This window comes from Lepisosteus oculatus, chromosome 9, assembly GCF_040954835.1.
Source record: "Lepisosteus oculatus isolate fLepOcu1 chromosome 9, fLepOcu1.hap2, whole genome shotgun sequence".
NCBI classification, from domain to species: Eukaryota; Metazoa; Chordata; class Actinopteri; order Semionotiformes; family Lepisosteidae; genus Lepisosteus; species Lepisosteus oculatus.
The window spans coordinates 39,887,832-39,903,738 of record NC_090704.1 but is presented as its reverse complement, the minus strand read 5'-3'; the positions used below and the strand labels follow the sequence as shown (position 1 = coordinate 39,903,738).

Below are 15,907 nucleotides of genomic sequence, written 5' to 3'. Positions count from 1 at the left end.
CAGGTGGGGGCTACACTGGTGACGGTGGAGGGGAGTCCTCTTTACCTGTAAAGCGCTTTGAGTGAAGTGTCTAGAAAGGCGCTATATCAGTGTAAGGAATTATTCTTATTTATTATTAAATCATTCAGTTCCATTCCTGAGGGTACAAGTGTGCCTCTCAGAACCTGTAGAATATGTGTGCAGCTTAGCTGCAGCTGCCCCAGTAACCAGGCTTTTTCATTTGTTTTTACATGTGCAGCTTAAGTCATGTTCTGTCCTTTCTCCTAGGGGCATGAAAAATTTGAGTGCAGACAGCATATGGAAAGCTAAAAAAAAAAACAGGATCTAAACTACCTTAGTAGCATATGTTGTTGGCAGGTAACAATGATTACTTTAAAACCTCTTGGCCCTTTTGAGAAGCTCAGATTATTTTCAGTTAAATTTGTGTTTTATTCAGAATGTGTTCCATGACCTGCGATGCAGAGCTCATAATGATTCATACTTTTAGAGATAGCCATTCCGTACTTGGCACCATTGACCACAACACAGCCTGTCACTGAGCCATCTTACTGTACATTCACATTGATCAGAAACTTCAAAAACATGATCCTAGTAATTCCAAGAATAAAATATGCAGCCAATATGAAGTGTTGGTAATCCATCACATTTTTAAGCAAATTAATTTAGGCTCTGTATTTCTCATCATTGCCATAATAAATTCCCCCATACACAACCATAAAGGTAGAAAGTAGATTTTTTACTACAAAATAGAGATATACTGTATCAGGACTGACTGTTCCAAATGTTTAATAGAATAGAATTGTTTCCACATAAAGACAAAATTATTGAGTGAAAAACGTAGAACAATGTAGAACATCTAAGACACCATTATTAAATTTTAACATACTGTATATTTCCGCCCAGCACAGATCATACTGAAAGCATAAACCATACAAAACTTCCATCTCAAACACCAGAAGCGTGCGACTCGCTGTAAAAGCGAGACTTGGTGGAAACGAATACGCGCCTAGGTGTTATGTGCTGAGGTACTGCTGCTACATCTGAACTCTTGAACACCGACTTGTGGGGTATTGCACGCACAACTGAAACCGTGCTCACCAGCTGGAGTACAGTAAGCCGTGTTTGATGTGGTATTAGTCTGCCTCTTATTTCCAGTAAGCTAACGTTTACTCTGAATATCAGGACACGGCGCTACTAGAAGTTAAAAACCGCGAATTTTTCATATTATAGAATACCTAAATCGATTTTGGCTACATTAACACAATTTTCTTGAAATTGTGAAGTAAAGAAAAATAAGATATTTGTAAAAAAAAAATGGGAATGTTTTTTTTAATCTCAAACCGAGGGAAACAGTACCTTTATTTCCACATATTTAATTATGTATGTGGTTTATGTATTTGTTATTTGTACATTAATTGTATTAATATTGCTTATAATGAGTATATTTATATTTACATTTCACAGATCTATAGAAACATTACCATGCTTACAACGTAAATCACGTTACTTTTATTTTAAAAGTTAAAAGTTACTTTTATTTTTAAAAATTACTGAACGCTTTCAACGTTTTTTGCACAGGCAGGACGTTTAGAGACGTTCCCCAATCGTAATCCGATACGGGTTCGCGAGACAGTTCTCACTTCTCTGGTTTGCCGTTCAGCGTTTCAGTTCACAACCCGGTCAGCATTACGGTTTTACGAGAAGACTCGACTTGCAATAAGTAAATACGATTAATGCAACAGTTTTTGTTTTGCCTTATTTGTATCATAGTTTTTGAAAGTGGCTGGTGTCGCATAATCGGTGAAAAGAAGTGCGTCACTGGTCACACAGGAGGGGACTGCTCTTCAGTGCTGGATGAAGTGGCTCACCTGAGATCATCGAAAGCGCTTTGAGATCCTTTGGGAATGAATTATTGACTTTGCATTGTGGACAAATTAACGGTGGTTTTGTAGATATGGCAGTTATTGCAGCACATTATTTAATTTTTTTGAAGTATTCGGGCGTCTTTCGTTTCGTTTTGTAGTATTATTTGGGCCTCAGAAACCATTGTACCCTTCGAATTAAAACGGAAAACAATGTTTGGTTTTTCTGCTTGCTTCTTTTCTGCTCTGGCGTTTTTGCTAGGTTCAGACTGATTCTCTCGATATTAAAAAGCAAAGGTAATGTTATTGTTGTTGTTGTTGTTGTTGTTGTTTTTCAAAACAAAGCTTTTTTAGAATACCATGTTTAAATTATCATGTATTATGCCGTCTTTGGGTTTGCAAGCAATTGCGCAATACCACTGATAAACCGACGGAAAATGAAGAACACAAAAGACGAGCTATTTCTTATTATTTTAAGGGAAGATTATTGGAAAACGGAACAGTTTTTTCTTAGAAAGTTGGAAATGGCACAAAAGTTTTCAGGTGGAACAGAACCTCAGCAGGATAATGTAAACAGCAGGGCTACAGAATACCATTGCTTTCTGTCAGGTGTACAGTATGAGGTCTGTTCGCTGGAGAATCCTCCCCGCATATGAGGCACCACTGTAACGAATGTTCCCGTTCTGTTGGCAATCCTGTTTTGTCTTTAATTGTACTGTGGTAAGATCACTTTTGCACGTCGCTAGGTGACAAGATCTGTCGCTGTTTGCTACAGGGCTCCAGATGTTGCTGTGGTTTCTTCGTGCAGTTTCACCCCAGATATGGTTTTTCAGAAGTTGCTGAAGTAGTTTTGGCAGTACTTCCGTCATGTAGACGTGCGTGCCAGTAACATCTGACCCGACACTGATGCGGTTTGATTGCGGTGGCGTGTGTTTGTAGCTCCACGCCGTCTGAACTCAGTATCATTGAAAGGAAACTCCCAAGAGGCCAGCTGGTAGATAGCATTTGTTTAAGAAGAACTGGAAGAACAGTGGTCCACTGTTATTTTGAAATATCACTGGGTTTTGGTGGGTTATGAACATGAGGGAGGACTAATGCTTTGGGATGGAATAGATAGCTTTTCATACAAATGGTAAGACTGACGTACTTAAGCCTGAAACAGTTTTTCCTTGGTGGGTGGTGTGCTCCGGTTTTCTAACACCTTTCAAAGACATGCTAACTAGGTTATTTGGGTTGTGTAAATTTTCCCTGTCCACGTGGGTGTCAGTGCCCTGTGATGAACTGGTTTAATCCTGCCTTGTTGCTTTGTGAGTCTGGGATAGGCTGCAGATTGGAATGACGTAGACTGCTTTCTGATGAGGGATGGATGATTTGTGCATGCTGTTTCAAGACAGTCATCCATAGAAGATGCTTTACAAGGTTCGGGGATCATTGCAGCTATAATGGGCCCAACAACAACCTAACATCCATCTGTCCATTTTCGAACCTCTTTTTCCAATTCAAGATTGCATGATACGCTGAGCGTAATTCGGCAAGCAACGAGCGCGAGGCAGGATGCACCCTGGACAAGGATGCCAGGCCATCACAGGGCACGCGCAGACACAAACACACACTCACACCAGGGTAGGATTTCCTACTGTAGAACTGTACCAGTTATCCTACCAGTATGTGTTTGGATAGTGGGATTAAACCAGAGCACCTGAAGGAAACCCATATGACCGTGAGGAGAACATAGAAACTCTATGCAGATTATACCCCAGGTCTGGAATTGAACCCAGGGCCCCAGCTCTGCAAGGCACCTGTACTCACCACGGCTCCACCATGCCCCCCACCTCCTGATTTTTCTGAGCCCATCTGTGGTCCTGTGTTCTCTCTAGAGCGGCAGTGCAGATGCAGGTGATCCAGCACTCAGCAGAGAGACTGCGCCTGGCTTTGGTCTCTAACCGGAAAGACCTGATCCAGCACTTCCAGAAGTATACCAGGGAGGAGAAGCGACTTCTGGAGGAAGGCCTTTACCCTGACAGCACCCTGTTCAAGCCCATCACCCTGCACTCGGACTCGGACTGGATCAGTTCGCACCCGGAGCCGCCTCAGGACTTCCAGCAATACTACTGCAACCCTTACCGCAACACACCCGTCAAGGGGCGCAACACGATCTACATCCAGACTGTGGGTGAGATGCTGGTTTGATCACACAATTGATTTTTTTTTTATTGTTGAGTTTAAGTTCTGTACGTTCTTGAGCAACAAGTAGCTATATTGCGATCTTGCCACTGCTGTCCTGCCCACGTGCTTCAAACACCCTGATCTGTACATGTATCTAATCTTGCTATAGTTGTAGTTTAGGAGGTGGAAGCCAAGCATCCAATGGTGTAATGCATTTTCTGATCAGGTTGGTTTATTCATCCATGGTAAATGTTGTAGTACTGTACATGGGTGTTGAATAGGTAGAGCTGACAGCTGTCACTATGTAATCCTACCACACCTGTTGGCCTTTAGATGTCTGCTAAACAGCTAAAACAAGATGAGTAATTGTTTTGAAGAAATTAATTTCAGTCTTTCAAGAAACAGCCAAACGCAACAGCATCTTTTCCAATGTAAATGCATGGTTAGTCCCCCACAGTTGCTTCTCTGCAATTCCTGCTATTTGCTGGGTCTAAAAAGGAGCAGCTTCACACAGGGTGTGTCTGGTCGTTGAAAAGTGAAAGTAAAGTGATCTGTTTCCTTACTACATGCGCATGAAAAAATAATTTGAGCTGGATTCATACCCCTCAGATTATCGTGATTAAAGCAGAAATTGAAAGTGGTTTAACCATTCTGATTACAGCTTTTAAGAGCAGGTAGGGAGGGAGGATGGCAGTCAATGTCAAAAGCTGATAGCACTGCATAAGTGGCAGATGTTTTGTTCTTCTGAAGCGTCTGTGCCTGTGCAGGCTCGTTTGGTGAGGGTGAAGCTGCCACACTCCGGTATGTGGGCTGGCTGCGAGAATACTGCGAGGCCTTCTATTATGGGCTGTCCGTGAAGCTGCTGGAGCCTGTCCCTGTGTCCGCCACTGGCTGTGCCTTCAGAATCAATGAGTACACCCACAATCTGCAGATTAACACTGGTGAGTACCTTTCTCCTCACAGCCCTACCCGTGTTTCCACCTCCCGTCTCTTGTTTTCATCCATCACCCTTACATTTCCTTTTCTCTTTTTAACAGTAGCATCAAGTTTGGAGACCCCTGTGTTAACATACAGATGTACTACTCAAAATCTGGTGCACATGTTCACATGCGTATACAAGGCGTACATAATGATAGACAAGTTATAAGATAGACGTAGTCCAAAAATGGCAGCCTTTTCTTCCAGGTGATCTGCTGAGCTACTTGAAAAAGAAGAAACCAAAAGACGCCTTCTGCATTGTGGGGATCACCATGATTGACCTGTACCCCGAAGACTCCTGGAACTTTGTGTTTGGCCAAGCATCGCTCACTAAAGGTAACAAGGATCGCCTTTCACTCATTGTGCAGACTAGTAGGGGGGAGACAGAAATGGGATTATAGAGCAGTAACTTAAAAGGCTAATGGGAGTAAAAAAGACTCAAAGGGTTGTATCTGAGTTGGATTGATATTTCTTTAGAATGTTAATTACCCTTTACCTTACTTTTTAAATTTTCTCCTTTTTTGTTGATTAAATACATAAAAAAGTAGAAACAATAACAGGGTTTTTATGTCACTGCTTCCACCAAAAACCCCTGCACCCACACAGGGAGAATGAGGTATAGAAAGTGGAGTGATGTACAGAAAGCTGGAGCTCTAGGATGATAAACTTGCAAACATAAGAGATACCATTCTAGTCAGCAGTAACCACTATTCATAGTCGAACATGTCTGTTTAGAGCTGATCTGGGGGGCTGCGGTGGCTCTGTGGCTAAGGATCTGCGCCTGTGGCTGGAAGGTTGCTGGTTCATATCCCTTGGCTGGCACAGGAATTCTACTCCATTGGGCCCCTGAGTGAGGCCCTTAACCCCAGCTGCTCCAGGGGTGCCGTATAAATGGCTGACCCTGCGCTCTGACCCCAAGCTTCTTTCCCTGTCCATGTGTCTCATGGAGAGCAAGTGGGGGTATGCAAAAAGACAAATTTCTAATACAAGAACTTGTATATGGCCAATAAAGTCATCTAATCTTATCCGATCTAAGCTCGAGTGACAGAAAAGGATTGGTGGTGTTAGTCTCTTTGATGCTTAATTGACACTTTTTAGCGTCTTTATCTTTTTGATTTACCACATCCTTCCTATCATTTAAATTAGAAACTGAAGACTGGACTGAAATCCTTCCAGTGTTTGAGACGGTATAAAATATTCAGAGAAAGATTGTTTAGAAAGTTAAGATTACCTTCTTTCATGTATATAGTATAGGGAAACTGCTATTTTAACGGTAGTAATGCTGGATCTTCCCATTACTGCCAGTTCACACAACTTCTTGAGATAATGATTAAAACAGCAGAATGTGCAGAAAATGCATGAGAACTAATCCCGATTTCATTAATGCACTTCTCCGGTTACACCACTAGAGAGCAAAATAAGACAGTAATGTGCGGCTAAAGTGGATAATTAAATATTGACTCCAGCAAAGAGAGTTATAGATAGATACTCATCTTTTGAACTCTCTTATTTGTATGTGCTTTAAAGTGAGGTCTGTTAGCTAAAGCACCATGACTTCGGAAACGTTGGAGAAATTTTCTAATGAAAGATCTGAATATATCTCTTATCACATAAGCATTACTGATCAATAATCGATAGGTAAATCAACATCAGTGGTCGTATCAATGTTGATGAGTGAAGCATATGTGATGTTAGATGTACAGTCCCGTCAATAGTCGCTTTAATAAATCGTAAATTACTTGCATTCCTCACACCTTTAAGACAAATGTTGAGTACTGTTAAGCTACTGAGGGCAAGATACTAGAGCTCTTTTACATGAGGTGTGGTACCGCACATGGACAGGAGATGGAGCTATTGTCAAACAACGAGACTACTTGTATACACAAGGGACTTTTTCAGTGTGCTGGCAAATTGTAATTCCACCTGAGCTCTCAGATACTTAACTGATCTCACTTTTGCTTAATTAGTCAATTTCAACACATATGGCCAGTTTTCTTAGCTGCTGCAAATCCAAATACACCTTTGAAACCTGCCAGAATGAGACCCTCCAGAGTAGACGTTGTTCATTCCTCATTTTAAACATAATGTATTCCTTCAGGAGAACTTATTACAGTGCATGTTTCTGATATGCATTCAGGAAACAGCTGTTGACAGGTCCAAAGAGCATGGTGTCATAAAGGCTTTGATTGGCTGGCAGTGACTACAAACTTAAAGTAAATTGTAGTAGGTTGTAAAAGATCTGTATAGAATTGAGATTTTTTTTTTAGGATATCACTTATTTTTTCTGAAAAGTTAAATCAGCAATACACTCATTCCTAGGGCAGCACAGTGGCACAGTGACTTGGGGCATTCAGTTCTGGACCTGGGGTGCTATCTGCTTAAAGCTTTTAAATTCTCCCAATATTCCCAGTACTCCGGGTGCTCCAGTCTCCTCCCACAGTAAAAATAATATACTTGTAGATTAATTGGCATCTGGGAAAATTGACCCTTTTGTAACTGTGTACTTGTTTGCGTCTCTGTGGCTAGCCTGTGATAGCCTAGCATCCAGTCCAGGGTGTATCCTGCTTTGGGCCTGTTGCTTGCTGGGATAGGCTGTGGCTCTCCTGTGACCCTGAATTGGAAGAAGCGGTTAGAAAATGGATAGATGGACGCTTGATCCTTTTCACAGATTTCCTATTCTGCACATCTGTCTTCAGCCACTGTGCAGTTCAGAGACCTGTACCATTGTGATTTCCACAAGAGCTTGTTGAGTTTGTGCCATTTCCTTCTCTGCAGGAATGGGCATCTTCAGTTTTGCCAGGTATGATGACAACTTCTACAGCAGGAGCTACAAAGGCCGCCTGCAGAAGGGCAGAAAGGTGTCTCCACAGGATTACTCTGTGTTTGATGGCTACTACACTCCACCAATCACGAGCACCCTGCTGCTGAGGTCATGCAAGGTCAGCCTGCCCCCAAACAGTACTCTTCATGTTTAAAAGACATGAAGAATAACACTACTCTTAGAAGACATTCCTAATAACACTACTAAAGGTCTACTAAAAGAGCTATTGTGAAAGCAAGTTAGACCAGACGTTGATAGCTCAGGTTCAAGAACTGCCAGTTGTGCCTTCGGGGGTTGGTTGGGCATGAGTTGACAGTGGTATTGGCTTGCTGCACAACATAGACATCTGGGAATTTGTTCTCGGCCACCAGTTCAGCCAGTTTTAACTGTCCTATGGATTCTTCGAGTGGATAAGTGATTAGTTATAGGATTCAAGTGAGAGTCTTAAAATAAAGTGTACCTGTTCTGCCACTCGTCAGTATGAGGTTCATTGACATTGAGCCAATTTAGTTACAAACGTGTGTTTTTTCTGGGAGCGGTAAAAAATATATCAATATGTGGAATAAATAGTTGTGTCTAGTCTTTGCATTTTCTCAATTATCTGTAAGCCAGTAAGAAACCTTAAAAAATGTTTGTTTTTTTTAATGACAAAATAAGATTTCATTCCTTTTATTTAATTATGGCAGAAGGGGACCATCCTATCAGGGTTGAAGAAAGCATTGAGCTGCTTTGTTCCCAATGAAAAGAGCTAATCTGCCATTAGACAGTTCAGAACAATTTCGCTTCTAGTGATCTCACTTCTAAGTGTGGTGGGGAAGCTTTTCCTCTCCATTTTTGCCACAAAGTTGGCAATATACAGGACCTGCCGGTTGTCTGGCTGGACCTGGCCAATGCATGTGGGTCCATTCCACACAGTTTGAATTTGGGTTGCAGTGGAGCACTACCATATCCCACTTCAAAGTAATTATTACCAGTTGTTTTGGGGGAATTAAGCTACAGTTTATGTCAGCACGATTTACATCAAGATAACAAGAGTTAGAGAAAAGGAATTGTAACAGGCTGCACAATCTCCCCTGTCTTCATCATGGGAACGAACCTCATATAACAGCAGCAAGATAACAACCCCATGGACCACAAATGCAATCAGGTACCCACCAACCAGTCCTTACTGGGTTCATGGATGATTTCACTGTAACAACTACATCCCATGTGCAAGTGAAGTGGGTTTTGAAAGCACTGGAGGACATGAAAACCTGGGTGAAAATTAAGTTGAAACTAAAGAAGTTAAGATGCATGGTAATCAGAAAAGTACTGTAGGGGTACTCTAGATACAGTTAAATGCTTGGGAAAGTGGTTCGTCAAGACAGACTGAGAAAGTATCAGAAACGCACAACAGCACCATGGCACCAAGACAAGTTCTTGATCACACTCGTAGAGAAAGAGAGACAGATGACACAGCAAACTCAGGGAGGTCTAAAAATAAAGTGGCAGCAATCTGGAAGGAGAGAAGCTAACAAGGTCAAGTAAAATCAAAGATTCTGTCTTGCATAAAGCTCCCTTGTGGGACATGAGGTTGGACCATGGAGGAAGGCTGCAGTTTTCTGAGGTTCTTTAAACAATCCTGAGGCCAGGGTGAAGCGGTCCCCTGAGGTGACAATGATCATCCTCATTGAGCTGATGGTGATGTGGGAGGAAGGATGTGAGGAAGCTTTTCGGTGGAAAAGTGTCGAATATGAAGGTCTAGTACAAGACTGTAGAAGGAAAGGGCGGCAGACATTGTTCTTCCTGCTTGGAGGTTAGTGCAGAGGAGTCCCCGCACAATTAGTATGGAGAATGCTAAGTGCTGTTGGGCTGACTGGGAGGGACAGAAAGACAGCCTTTCGATATTTCGGAGAGGCAGAGGAGAGAGCCTCATTCTGGCTCTGGAACAGGAGAGAGGAGTTAAGCTGGAGGCTAGGAGGAGAATGGCTGAGACTGGCTATCACTGCTGACCCGCCAGCAGGAAGGAGTTATGGATAAGGGTCAAAATGCCTGATGAAAGCTGGCTTCCATCTGTCTACATCAGTTTCTGGCCAACAGCAATAGTCAGTGAGGTTTGATCCCAGAGAATTTAAAAGCCATTTCATTGGCAAGACACCCTGCTTTTGAGAAAGATGTAATCAATCAATTACCTTTAATAAAACCTTTAAATACGATGTACAATTTGAAAGTTTCGGTGTATTCCTATTTTTAGCACAAAATTATTTTGACTTATTGCTGTTCTGGTGTGCCTCTGTGTCCCTGATAGACTCTCACTCATGAGATTGGCCACATCTTCGGGATTCAGCACTGCCAGTGGATGCAGTGTGTGATGCAGGGCTCCAATCACCTGGAGGAATCAGATCGCCGGCCACTGGATCTCTGCCCTGTGTGTCTGCGCAAACTACAGACAGCCATGGGATTTAAGATTGCTGAGAGGTACAAGGTGGGTGACTATGATAGAGAAACATCAGAGCATCAGACAGTCCATCCAATGCAGTAAAATCAAATCTGGTGTGTAACTGATGGAGCTGATTCACCACCAAATCAAGTTTTATTGATTTCTTAACAATAATCCACAATTATTGGATAGATATTTATTGGAGCTGATGTGTGTCCAGTTTTATAGAACTGATAAGTCAAAGGAACGATAGGTCTTGTTTATGATTTGAATTTTATTTTTAAATCTTATGTGGAATCGTTTCATGCCGTCTTTGAAAAATGTTTTCCTTTAACATTCAAAATGAAGCCAATGTCTCCTAAGTCTTTCAGCTCTCTTATGTGACCACATGAAGCAAATAACGTTAGCAATGAAGTGACTTTGTGGAAACAGTTTAGTTTCTTGTATGTGATGGCAGCTTCAGTTCTATGCTGTTGTGAGAGAGATGAGGAAGCTGTCTGTTCTCAGTCACACCCTTCCCTGTTCTCATGGCCAGTTTGAAGGTGTGGTAGTTGGTAGTCACAGGGAACTGGAAGCTATGTTTGTGCTGTGGTATTTCTTTGCAGGCCCTGCTGCGATGGATTGAAGAGGGCTCCAACACAGGGGAGGCAGGGACCTCTTCGGCAAAACCCACAGAGGCTTTTGAAGCATCCCGGCAGTGGCTGATGAAGTGCTTGTCAGTGTTGGAGGACGAAATCTTTTAGCACTGTTTCTGTGTTTGAAATGTGCAGCACGTTTCCCAGTTCTGAGTCAGTCGGTATCCAGCTACAAGGTGCAGCGCTAGCTTGGCCACTGATGTATGAGACTTAGTAACATCCTCTTTTTTTCTCCTTGATCTCCCATTGGTCTGTGTGCTATGCCAAGGAGTAAGCAATCCTTATTTTCCACAAATGGAGAAGAACCAAAGATGAAACATCTGGGAAACAGCTTGAATTGCAAATTGAGACCTGCGTGCTTCAGTAAAAATTAATTGGACATCTCAGTCAGAAAACTGTCTATATCCGAATGTTTATATGATATGACACATTCAGACCTTACTACAGGAGGTCTGTAGTAAGATCAGGAGGTCTACCCATGAGTAATGAAGGAAGAATGCTGCTTTGTTTTTTTAGCCAGTTAAGAAAAAAAAACACTACTTTTGAATTGTAGATGTTTCACAGGCCACTTCACATATTTTCCAGTGGTTTTATGTGCTGGTCTGTTTTCTTTAAGGGTTTAGATCTCTGAGATTTGTTATGCCTATATCCTGCCGGAAAATGTGATTCACTTTAGACTGGAGGTAAAGTGATGTTCAGGGTGATTCAGAAATGACCTTGATTGCTTCATTTTATTCTAGTTGCTTATTACCTCATAAAGCTCGATACACATTCTGACAAATCTGGATGATTGTCCCCACCGACATGTAGAAACTCGGCAAACTTTCCAGCACCACAGATGTAGAAACTGCTCCCATGTATGGAAATTTAACTTCCTTCTTGTAAAGAATACATGGCTGCCAAAAATCACAGTAGCTAACTTCAACATAGAGTATTTGCAACTCCATAAGTGCCACTGATCTATGAAGTAAGGACTCTGTGGTTGTTCCCAACATAGGCAAGCAAGATAATAAATGTTTATTTATACAATTCCTGCCAAAGAGATGGAATTCTGAGTGGAAGAAACATAATGTGAGAAATTGTATATATTGCTTTTTGGGAACAGTGAACTCCTGATTTGTGTTTTATTTTAGCAAACTAAGCGCATCTGTAATTTATTAACTGGGTCTATGATTGTTTTCCTAACCTCAGGATCTCATTGATGTTTATCTGTGGATGTTTGTCTGGAGGAAACATCCACTGTGGAAATGGAAATAAGTGTGTAGTGTGAAGTCACACGTGAGTTTTTCTCGCTTTTATTAAGTAGGTAATTTCTAGTCAAAACTCATATTTGCTATTACATATGTATGTTATGTACCCTAGTTTTTGATTGTCTTATGTTGATTATGTTAAGTAAAAGAACACATCTCTTTGGATCTGTTTTTTCATTTTTATTGGAAAAGAAAAAGTTCAGTAGTCAACAGTGCAGCATTATGCCAGGTCTAACACATTTTACACTTTTTACAAATAAAAATGCCCATGACATAATGTGCCTGTGTTTCTGAATTGAAATCTAGCAAAAAAGATAAAATCTACACTTGCCACCTTTTATGCACAGGTACAAATAACCCATGAGGAAAGTTCAGCTAGTAAAGAGTTTGCCCCTGTGCCCGTAGACGATATAGACTTAAACACACATGGTTTATTTGGTTTGAACTGTAGATAAAATACTGCACCCAAAAAGAGTTAAAAAAATGTCTGGGAGTTGATACTCTAATCTCTCCTTATTTCTACAAAACCTGCTTGTGCGTTTCATTTTTGCATCCCTCTCTCCAACCCGTTTTTGCTTGTGCAGCAGTTGCCTGCTCATTCTTAGTTATAGGAGGCCGCCGACAACCCCTTCCTTACAGATGGGAAGTCACCTTAGTGTTTGGACTACTGAACCTAATGCTCTTACGTCTTGCTGTTCTTATTAAAAATGACTTGCAACACACAACTTTTCTTGTTGGCATGCCTTGTGGAGTATGGGATATGTGTATACAACATCTTCTACTACATAATGGCAGCTGCAGTACTTTAATACTACAGTTCAAATCTGTGGATCATAGTGAATGCTAATAAATACACATTTGTTCTTCTTTAGGGTGACGGCAGTAGAATCAAGTTGAGCACAATTAAAAAATATAAATTAAAAATGTACAATTTTTGTATGAACTAATAATACTGTTAAATATATTGCCTCATAGTTTTTGTCCAGTGTAGTGTAGCTTATTTCCTATGCAGAAGGAAAGTTACAGTCAACAAGACAGAAAAAACATTTGGCTGTAAAATATATTTAAAAAGATTAAAAAATGAATACTGAAGAGTTCTTATTGGTCCACTTCAGTGCTATAATAAATATAACAGAAATTAAATTCAAGTGCTGCATATTCAGAGCTCGGTGGTTAACATTAAAACCAAAAAAGAAGACATTTTGTTTTTTTCACAAATTACCTGCTTTTTCCTGTTCACAATACCTCTGAACTTTGTGGATACATCATGAATTTACTTTCTTTTTTAAACTATAATCTGACATAGTTTTTTTGTATTCATGTAGCCTACTTCATTCTTAGGCAGCTACAGTCAATAACAATTATCTTCCATTTTAACCTTAAAGTGAATGGGTTCATCTTTAATATGACCACATGTTCACTTTGCTTGTGTTGTTCTGGATAATGTTCCTTTACTCAGGTTATAAATACAGATGTCTGCACGAATGATACCCAGAGAAAATAGAGCTGGTTTTTCAGATGGGCCATGTTTGTTGGTTCAACCTATTACCCTGTAAACGATTACAAAAAATTACAAAAATGCAGCAATGAAGTCAGTCAGCTTCACTGTCTAGAAGACTTCCACTTCTGTGACCATTTTAGTAGAAGCCTCCTTCTAGTACAGTAACGTGGATAGTCAGGCTACATGACAACTGCTTACCTACCGAATAATGAGTTCAGTATAATGCTTCAGTTCTGAAAAATATTGTGAAACCTCTTAAGAAAAAGAATAAAATCATTCACCATCTATATAGCCTCCACTGGACACCTGTTGTTGAAGTTAAACCATTACTGCATTGGTCAGCTTCAACACTAAACTGAGATATTCAGGTAATACTACACTGAATTTCAACACATATGTTTTGATTTCTCACAAAATAACCTTATTTCGAAAGTTACGGTGTGTCTGAAAATGAGGCATATTAAAAGCAACACATCTGAACAAACACAAGTATTCAATACAGATCAAATTCAAACACCAGATACAGCCTTTCCAGGACACACTCCGCACCCAGTCTTTTTCTGTACTGTTACAGCGCTAAACGGGGGTTGGTCCAAACAACTTAAAAAATAAATAAAAACCACAACACTGCTGCCTTTACTCACACATTTCTCACTGGTTCTTTTAGAACAGAAGAGGGATTTGAGCCTTTTTATAAGCTTGCTTGGTTCCTAATGTATCTCACTCTGGCCGTAGTGCCATTAAGATCACATTCGTCATGAAACCAGTTTTGGTATCTGTCAGACTGCACCAAGTGAAACTCTCGAGAGCTGTCAGTGGAATAGAGAATCAATGGCCTTTATCCTCTTCATCATGGATGTAAATTAATTATAACTACCACAGTGTGCAGCCTGTTTGTTTCTTCATTTACTTTAAATCTGCCTGTCTGTAAAATCTACAGCTTCAAATGGCATTTATTGGATTTTTTGCCAGGTCTCTATGAGATATTTGCAAGGTCTTCCAGAGAGTGTTGCTCTCCTCTGAAATTATTTTCAGTAATGTAAAATTTTCATTTACCTTCAAGCAGTCAAAGAATCTCTGACTGCTTGTTGTTTGGCCTGCAGCCCTACAGCAACCACAGGGAAAATGTAGGCAATAAACAGGTCACCATGGACCGTGAGCTGCAGGCATGCAGCAGACAGTGATTCTTCAGGGTCCCCTTTGGTCAGTGTGTGCAAAATAATTGAGGCAGTAGCCTCTCTCATACTTTACAATGCCTTTGGTCATGTGCAAAACAGTTTGCCTCAGCAGCCTTAATTCCCTGAAAAATTCAAAAACATGTAGATTCAGCATTTTATACTTTAAGATCAGTGACCAAATGGGGCATCCTTCTACTGTTTTATCTCTTACTTATCCATAAATGCCATTTGAAGCTGTTAGTTCTGAAGTGGTACTGTAGCTTGAATAAAACAGCATTTTGCTGCACAGGTGGCATGCAAGTTCTGATTTCAAGTTCTTCCTAAGAATTGTGCACGATTTTGCATGAAAGGTTTCTTTAGATGGTGTTTTCTTTTCTCAAGGCTTCTGGAGTCTTTCTGTGTCCAAGGGAGTCGCTCCTGCAGGTCTTGAGCATCCTCAGACCACACTGTCCTCCGGCTGAATTTTGCGAGGGCTTTCCTCTGAGGCGAGGTCCACTTCCAGGAAGTCCTCGGGCACGTCCGTGGAGACTTGACTGTCCTGAGAAACGCCATCACGGCTGGGAGCCCTTAGGCTCTCCTTCCGTCGTCGCTCTCTCCTCGCCTGGCACATACCAGTCTTTGCTGGACGCACAAAGCCCAGAAACACAGCCCCCAGGCCCATACCCACTGCACATGAGTAAAATGCAGACCCATAATTCTGAGTTTTGTCCACCAAGAAACCTACATGAAAAGGTAAGTAAAAAAAAACTGTCAGTTCTGTTGCAATCAATAATAGCTTTAGTTAAGCTGCAGTCAAACTTAAGATTTCGCTATTGCTATGATTTGACTGTGTTTTTCTGTAAAGTAGAATTATCATTAAATATGCATACACCATACTTGGAGGTGAGATCAATTTAAATGTTATGTTAAGATTCCAGGATACAGGAAAATTGCAATCATAAGAATCTTATCTTCCTCTTGACTGTTATGCATTTTACTGGAAATGTATATTATCTTTCCTGTGAATTCAATCTTCTGATTATTTTTACATTTTTCCTCAATGCTGGGGGTATTCTGAGGAACACGTACTCGAGAAACAAGAAAAGCAAGCTGATATC

At 40.8% G+C, this 15,907-nt stretch overlaps 2 protein-coding genes across 9 annotated transcripts in view; one reads left to right on the top strand and one right to left on the bottom strand.

The window, feature by feature from the left end:
* Positions 1-1,597: 1,597 nt before the first annotated feature.
* Positions 1,598-12,296, top strand: LOC102685614 (archaemetzincin-2). 3 transcript variants are annotated; one of them, XM_015356116.2, is made up of 7 exons: positions 1,598-2,159; positions 3,740-4,035; positions 4,796-4,969; positions 5,214-5,342; positions 7,782-7,945; positions 10,115-10,291; positions 10,852-12,296. In XM_015356116.2, exons 2-7 carry the CDS (start codon positions 3,753-3,755, stop codon positions 10,987-10,989), a joined length of 1,065 nt encoding a protein of 354 aa, XP_015211602.2. In that variant the 5' UTR covers positions 1,598-2,159; positions 3,740-3,752; the 3' UTR covers positions 10,990-12,296. The 3 variants fall into 3 exon arrangements, with proteins under 3 accessions (XP_015211602.2, XP_006635456.2, XP_015211603.2); XM_006635393.3 differs by having other exon boundaries at positions 1,599-1,720; XM_015356117.2 differs by lacking the exon at positions 1,598-2,159 and adding an exon at positions 2,207-2,994.
* slc16a6b (solute carrier family 16 member 6b) overlaps positions 12,297-15,907 on the bottom strand; it is an 18,236-nt gene continuing 14,625 nt past the window's right edge. For all 6 annotated transcript variants that reach the window (XM_069194516.1, XM_006635392.3, XM_015356105.2 and 3 more), the window contains one exon: positions 12,297-15,530. In XM_069194516.1, the coding sequence (XP_069050617.1) occupies positions 15,247-15,530 (284 nt within the window). In that variant the 3' untranslated portion in view covers positions 12,297-15,246. The remainder of the gene's footprint in view (positions 15,531-15,907) is intronic.